Raw genomic sequence first — 7,911 nt, forward strand, 5'->3', positions numbered from 1 at the left:
CGAGTGTTAACTATTGTTACGAATCCAGGAAAAACATGGCGCCTTCAAATTTCTCTACGTATCAACTCAAGTCACGTGATGCGCACGAATTGGTTACTCATCATAGTAAAGCCAGCGGCACATAATGTTTGTTTTCGTGCTAGTTTGCTTGCTGAATGGAAATAGTCTGTTCTGATTGGTGCATTTTTGAAGATAAATGGAAATGCACCAATCAAAACAGAATATCTCCATCCGGCAAACAATCCAGCACGAAAACAAACATCGTGTGCCGTTGGCTTTAGTTACTCCTGATTAGATCACGATTGGATCGTGATTGGAGCAATTGCGATCGAAGAATTCTCGAATCGAACGTACGATATTATCAATTCTTGATATATTTACCTCGAAAATGTCTCAAGTGGAAATTGAAATGGTTGAATGACATTATGCGTATAATTTGTTAGAGAATTGTAGGCTCCTTTTGTTTCGAAGGAACTTCTCGATCTATTACGTAGTAACTCGCGACGCCGCGGTTCCTCGCAAAACATTTGCGCTTTTCGAGGCGAATAATTCATCGCGCAAATAGGATTTTTCCTGCACTAGTTCCTTAGCGATCGCCGAACGAGACGGACACATTTTTAAGACTACGGTGAATAACATTCTGTTTAGACTGTGTGTATGTGTGTGTGAATGTGCTGTTCTTTATCCCCTCAATCCCTATAGAATTAATGCGCGCATATTCTACGCGAATATTCTAAAACTAGAAACTCTTACGCGTCATGAACGTTAAGATAGAACGTGTGTTTGACGCGTTTCACTCGGTAGGTATGCGATAAGTAAACAAGTCAGATACACAATAATGCAGAGGAGCGACTTGCGAGTCCTTGACTTTCTCGGAGAAGTAAACAATCGGCTAAAATGTCACATGTGTGAACTTATCCTGCGATATGTTCAAGTAACGAGTAATAATATTCGCTAATTCCCGATAATATCTTCAATAAGCAGGCTTTGAGCGTGAAAGAAGCATCACGTAAACGTTGCGAGATCGTTACGTACGACTCGCGGACGTTCAGACGTCAAGTCGCGACTCGACTGTACGAAATGAAATTCTCTTGTCGTTTTAGCCTCATCATTCTAACCTCGTCATTCTAGTCACGTCTACGGTACAGAGAACGAGAGAATTCACTCACAATCGACATGAATTCCGGGCAGCATTGTCGCAAAACCGACTCTCCGAGAAAGACACTTGCGCGTGTCAATTAAGGTAGCAGACACTTCTACAAGACGTCTTACTTTCTCAGATGACTTTTTGCTAAATGTCGCTTAGGTGTTTTTAAGACGTTTTTCGAAGCTTCTATTTGTCTAGTTGCCCGCGTTCGTTCAAAACTTACCCGTGCTCGTGGTAAGTGGCGTTCTCACCGCAGCATCGTCGTACACGCGGCCTCATCGTCGCGGCGGCGTGACTGCCTGATTTTTTCTGCACGCAAATGAGCAAGTCGCTACTGTCAGAGCAGTATTGGCTTGGAGAGAAGACCTCGTGACTGCTGATCTCAAGTATCACGTTGCCGTTGTCGAGCAAAAAAAATGGGTTTCCTGTCCTGAAGGGCACGTGGGTCAGTTTCCTACTGTCATCACAATTCGGTCTCATGCCGTCAACGACGTTCCATTCGGATGGTATGTCGACGAATTTTTGCCGTGTTGGCGAGTAAATCACTGGCTTCCATGGGACCGACGACGGCTGGCAGCGTGGCAACTCGTTCGGATCGTCAGAGAATCGAAAGCCCTCGTTGTTTCGGCAACACTTCATTATCGTCAGCGACTTGTTCACCGGATCGTTCGGCTCCGCGACGACAGTCGTCGCGATGAGCGCGACGTAAACGAGCGCTCTCATGATCTCAGGCTCTCAGTCTCCAAACACGGTTCGAATTCCCGACTATAACGGTACTGTCACTTCGCGCACTTCTTCCGAAAGGCACTCGACAGTTCGGTTGTCGCACGAAGTTAGCTGGCGATCAGCTTGGACGGCATGGAGCGCCCGCGAATCTGTGATCACGGTGTCATTCTTCGCGACAAGAACATCTGAAGCAGAAGGAGGGACAGACAAGTAGAGACACGAAATTCGTAGTGAGTCCCGTCGAGCGACGGCCTGGGAAGGACGCGCGTGAGTTTCGGACGCTCGTCGGACGTGACCAACCCGCTAGGAGGTTGCGCAGTTACTGAGGCGGCGCGACCACGCGCTCGGCGGCAGCGTGGCCCGAGAGTGCGCGCGCAGCCGCGCGCCACGCTCCCTCCCTCGGCCGGCCTTATTCAACCACCGAACCGTCGTACGCGTTCTTCTTTCCTCAACGGCGCGCGCGCGACCTTCGCGAACGCCGGCCGCGTCGTGCAAACGAGAGGGTGAATTCACGACCACGTGCTAGCCTCCCACCACCGTCGCCGACGCCGCCGCCGCCGCCGCCGTCGCCGCCGGAAGTGCAACGGTAACGTGCGTGATGTTATCCCGTTCGCGACCGCGACGACGGCTTGTATAATCAAACACCGCGAATCGGGGATTCGATGTGCGATTCGCGCCGCGATCTCGTCTGCTAATTCCGACGATGCTTGGGGCATAAAGTTACGCAAATTGCGCGTAACTTTAAGTCGCGCTCGCGCTGCGCTCTTCGCCCGATAGTAAGTGAGACCTGGCTTTCATTGTTTTCGAAAGAGAAACGTTCTTCTCCTGTGTTTATCAGACAGTCAATTTCCGGAGCTTGGTAAAAGAGCCGTCTTTCTCAAGCGCCCGTTTTAGAGTTCACCTACATCGGTTGGTTCTTGATTGCTCGGGATATGTTACTGTGTGATCGGAGCAACCTACGCTCGCATAACCGGTTCAAAGGCATTGCCTGAGATTTGCTTATTGAAATGTCAGACGGTTTGGCTTTTCCGCGAGAGATTCCGCGTTAGTTTTTAACTGTCTCGGACTCTAAAAATATCTTGGCAGCTCTCTCTCTCTCTCTCTCTCTCTCTTTCTCTCTCTAAAAATATTTACGGGTAAAAGATATTTGCAGGTCCAGTTTGACGATCGAAGCAAATTATAATGTGTACAAAAAATCGCATAGGGGAATGAAAACATACGAAATTCGTGGCATGTCGAGACTGTACCGCATTCACGAAATTTCGAGATTTTTATGGTACTGTCGTAATTACTTTTTTTCCATTGCGATGCTCGCTTTCGCCAGAGGCAAGGATCGATTTATCGAATACGCGCTGTTGATTGTTTAACGATGCGGGATATTTCTTTCTGCGCCTATCCAAAGAAACAGAGAAAAAGCCTCGGCGGTCTACCCGTTCGTACCTCGGGCAGAGAACGCGGAGAAAATAATTGGCGGAAAATACACATACAACGATCCACCGCAGCCCCGCGGCGAATAGATACTATATGAAATATGCACTGCGGCATGACTAAGCGCAGATCTCGCGAGATATTTCCGAGAGGCATCCGGGCGGAATCCGTGAGAAAATATACAGCTATGTCCTTGCACAGTCACGCCGATATCGCGAGCCGTCGTTGCGCTCGTAACGGACGATCCGGTATCCAGGAGGACCGGCCGGTACATTCACGCAGGGCAGCTTCCTGGACTGGCTCACCTGGCCTGGTCGACCTGCTTCGACCAAACGGCCAGATAACTTCCCAGTCGTGCCAAGGTTGGCGATGATAATCATCGGCGATCCGGTTAACAGTTAAGATGCGTAAAACACGCACGGTGTATTAACGAGCGCGCTTGCTGTCTCCGGTACGGATAGCGTGAAACGTTTGCAATGCGTGCCTGATGCGTAGTACCGCTCGTTCGATGTAATTTATACGTGTGCCGGAATACGAACGCAGCTCTATATCGATGCTGCTGCAACACCGCGAAATGAGACCGCGTGCACGTTGCGATCGATAGAGATCTAAATAAACCGTCGATTTCCTGCGCTGATTCCGGCGAACTCGGGCAGATTTCGGAGCCTAGGTTTGAATCACGGCCGAGACAGACTGCGCGAAAAGTACGAAGAGAGTTCGTGGGAAGAAATAAGTAATAACGGCGCCGTGTGACAATAAATGAGTGAAGCGACGGCTTCGCGAAATCTCCCTGCGATAAAGTCCGCTTTGTGAACATTATAAGTTCCACGAAGGCGTAAATCAGCGAAGCGTACCGATTTCGGGAAGATTCTCGCACTATTTTTCAAAGTTAACGACTCGAATAATATTCGCGGTGTCCCGCGCGCGGGATGTAGACGTCTGCGTGAGAAATTTCAGCGCGCCGTGTTACAGAGCGTTCTCAAAACAATATTTTTCCGCTTCTTACGCCGTAATTTTTCGTCCAACTCTCTCCCGGAACGATAGCCGGCAAAGCGCTCGTCCAAGTCGACCGGAAATGCTTTAAAAGTTCCGCGCGAACAGCGCGTCGGCGGGACGCCGGCAATTAAACTTTTTCGCCATCTCGCGACAGCGAAAATTGAAAATTTGTGTCCACCGCCAGCGGGGGCTGCGCTGGCGTCTGCAAAATTTTATCAATTAAAATATCGTTAGTGTCCGAGCGGTTAGTTGAGACGCTCGTTAAAGAGCGCGTTCGCACAGGATAACTGGCTGGGTGAGCTCTTTTCTGTTCTAGCTTGGGACTTTTAGCGAGACTTAAGAATATCCCGAGTTGAAAAATTTTACTCATATCTTTAACTTCAATAACTATTTAACATGTCTATTTTGAAGCTCTAAAGCCTGCATCGAGCACATCAAACGCATGATGTTATTTAATTTACTAACTCTACCTCTTTAGTACTTACAAGCGTTTTCTGTCATTTAGAGGCGCTAAGTAGGATTTCAGTTTCCATGTCATTCAGTTTCCACATACACACAATTACACATACACCGACTTCTCAGAATACATAGATGTTAGAAAATTCAAGTCTAACATTGCAAATCCAATTGTGCCACTTTAGCTGAATCTCTTTTTACATGTTTTTTATCGCTTTAAGTCACGTCACGTTTAAACTTATTAAATTGTAATCCACACGTCTCTTGAACATGTTAAATGATATGATTGAAAATCGCAAAAAACGCAAAAAGAGCTTTAGCTAAATTACATTATGCGTTTAAAGATATACTTGAATCTGCAATGAGAATAGAATTAAAATTTTGATTCTGGTATATCAAACAAATCTATCTCGGTCTTCTTCGCGGCATTCGAAAATAAATATAGAGCTCCTCTCGCTTTCTGAGCAGAAGACTTGACGATCATTTTAAATTGTAAAAGCACTTGCCACATCAGAATCACGGATATACTATCTTATAACTGAAGTTTTTTCATACCTCTCAAAAAGTTGTATCCAAGAAAATCGATTTTCAACAAAGTTATGGGATAAGTCAAAATTACTGGGTCTGATAGACTCAGACATCGCACTGTTTGTTAAAAAAAAAAACAAAAAAAACGAATGATTTTACATTGAGGGTTAAAACAGCAAACCGGCATTCCCGTCATAGCGAAGGAGACTCGGCATCGTCGAGCCAAGCCGTTTTCCAAAATTTCATAGTAACGCATGAGCGCTCTTCACAGGTTAATAGGGTGACACGGAGCTCGCGGGGGTTGCTCTGGGACAGCGGGCGGCGGCACGTAAATCACACTGATCATCGTTGTGTGATCGCGTACGTGTATGTGTATGTGCGTTTGTGCGTGCCAAGTTACACAGAGCGCGGCATCGCGCACTCGCTCGTTCGTTCGGGTGCGTGAGCGTGCGTTCGTTAATAGGTTTGCACGTGCGTGTCCCTAAATGTAATGCCGATTTTATCTACCCCCTTGTCTACGCGGGCGGGCGGGCAGGCAGGCAGGCAGACAGACAGGCCGCCGGTCGGTCGGCCGGTCGGTTGGTCGGTCGGTTGGTCGGTGACACAAGCATGCGGAGGATAGAGCTGGGCTAGCCAGATAGTTTGATCCAGGTTGCGATCCCGGAAGTCGATCCCGTGAAATCGCCCGATTGATCGCCAATCGTTAAAGCAATCGCGTAAAACGTCGCGCGTAATCTGTAAAACAAAGCGGCGCGGCTATCAATGACATCGCGTCGTGCGCGCTTCCGCTATCGGCGACGCGCGCTCGCGTTTGCAGGAAGATAATCGAATACGAGTAATTTCGCTTCGCTAATGAGGAGGGGGGAGCGCTGCTACAACTGTAAAATACTGCGGCGCGTGTAAACAACGCGACACGGTAATATCCCGCGGAGAATATTTCACCTGGGTATCTCGGTGTAGTAATTGAATATCAATGTTATCGATATTGTTTCGCCGCGGCCTCGCCTCGCTATTGCATAAACCGTAATAAAATGCGATGCGTATCTCGCGAAATATACCGCGCATCATCATAACGCGTATCTTTTTGAACCCTTTTAACCGCTCGAGATTGGACGCCGCCGTGCGAAATTGATTATGGTCTGCGCCGCCGGCCAGTTAATTTTATTCGAGCAAACGGCAAACACACACATACACTGCCCGTGCACTTTTCCCGGTTTAATTATGCCCTTCCTAAAAACGAACGTCATTCCGGGTAAAGTCGCATCCGTATGCTCGTGAAAGACCGATAAAAGAGCGAGAGCAGATTATTCATGCGGTACAGCGAACGATAAAGAGTTTCGCTTTCGTCGCGCAAGAATCGCCTCTTTCTGCTCTTCTTTTGCTGCGCAGGGAAGCTATTCTCTTAAAGTGAACTCGAATCGAAATTTTGATTCTACTTCCAGCCTTACTATTCTACTCAACACTTATTTTAATACTCTGAAACCTACATCAACTTCTTTTGATTCTATTTAATCTATCTGAGTCGAAATTTTGATCCTACTTTCAGCCTTACTATTCCATTCAATGCTTATTTTGACACTAAAGAAAAGGAAAATTTCAGGCATTATCAGAGTAAAATAAATATCGTTATAATTAAACTTACTTTGCTAACTTAACTCCTACTGCATTGTAGAATTTAAGGTTTAACAGAGTCGAAATTCCGAATACGGAATTCTGCGGGTTACGCGTTTGCGGCCGATTGTCGTGAAGATTTGCAAGTAGCGCTATGCGCAAAGATTAACACGCTTCCTGCCGATGAAAGAACAGTTCGTCGTCGAAGCGCTTTCGAGTAATCTTCGGGGAGATCTCGGTAGAGTGCCGTACGTGAACTTCGTACGCTATGCGTTGGCTTATCGACGGGAATCGTCGACATTATGCATTCTGTCGCGTGCACTTAAACGCATAACGGGCTTGCACGTTGGGTCGTTACACGACAAGCGCGTTTTTCTAATCGCAATTTACTCTATCGCATTAATCGCGAGAGATCGCGCCGACGGGACGTAATACACCGCGCTGCCGCGCAATTAAAGATAACATCTCGGTGAGTTTGCGGCACCCTCCCGATTGAAATAACTGTATATCGCTGAAAGAGACCGCACCAGAGCGCGGAGAGAGAGAGAGAGAGAGAGAGGGGGGGAGAGGAAGTGAGAAAGAGAGAGAAAGTGAAAGTGAGACAAGCAAGGAGAGGGAGAGTTCCCGAAATTGAAATTCTACCTGGCTTTTGGTTAATAGGCGCAAGGAAAGCACGGAAATTTTCTAATTAACGCAATTAGTGCGCGGCCTGACGCTCTTCAGCTCATCGGGGGATAATTAAAATAAGCTTCGTTAAAGAGCTTCCACGAATGAACCTTATCTTGGTACAGTGATGTCCCCCAGATTATAACGGAGTACTAATAGGATGAAAGGCAGTTATCGACAGTTCCCGTTATTGCACATTATTATGTTGATTAACGTGATAAACTGAAAAATATCACAGGTAACGAGTTGCGCGTCGCACGGCAGGAAGATCTAGTTTTAAGGCTCCTGTGTTCTCACTGTGGCTGTTTTGATTAATGATGTCTAAAGAGAAATAATGTGTGCGGAAAATTCTT

The 7,911-nt window shown here is 47.0% G+C and overlaps 1 protein-coding gene across 1 annotated transcript in view; it reads right to left on the minus strand.

The window, feature by feature from the left end:
* The window catches only part of LOC116846766 (probable G-protein coupled receptor Mth-like 1), a 192,015-nt gene extending 189,832 nt beyond the window's left edge, over window positions 1–2,183 (minus strand). Inside the window, exon 1 of the mRNA XM_032821030.1 lies at window positions 1,371–2,183. Within this exon, the coding sequence (XP_032676921.1) occupies window positions 1,371–1,870 (500 nt within the window). The 5' untranslated portion in view covers window positions 1,871–2,183. The remainder of the gene's footprint in view (window positions 1–1,370) is intronic.
* Between the last annotated feature and the right edge of the window lie 5,728 nt (window positions 2,184–7,911).

The sequence above is a fragment of the Odontomachus brunneus genome, unplaced genomic scaffold (assembly GCF_010583005.1).
Source record: "Odontomachus brunneus isolate Ranch 3 - 2012 unplaced genomic scaffold, Obru_v1 Obru_scaffold_004, whole genome shotgun sequence".
NCBI classification, from domain to species: domain Eukaryota; kingdom Metazoa; phylum Arthropoda; class Insecta; order Hymenoptera; family Formicidae; genus Odontomachus; species Odontomachus brunneus.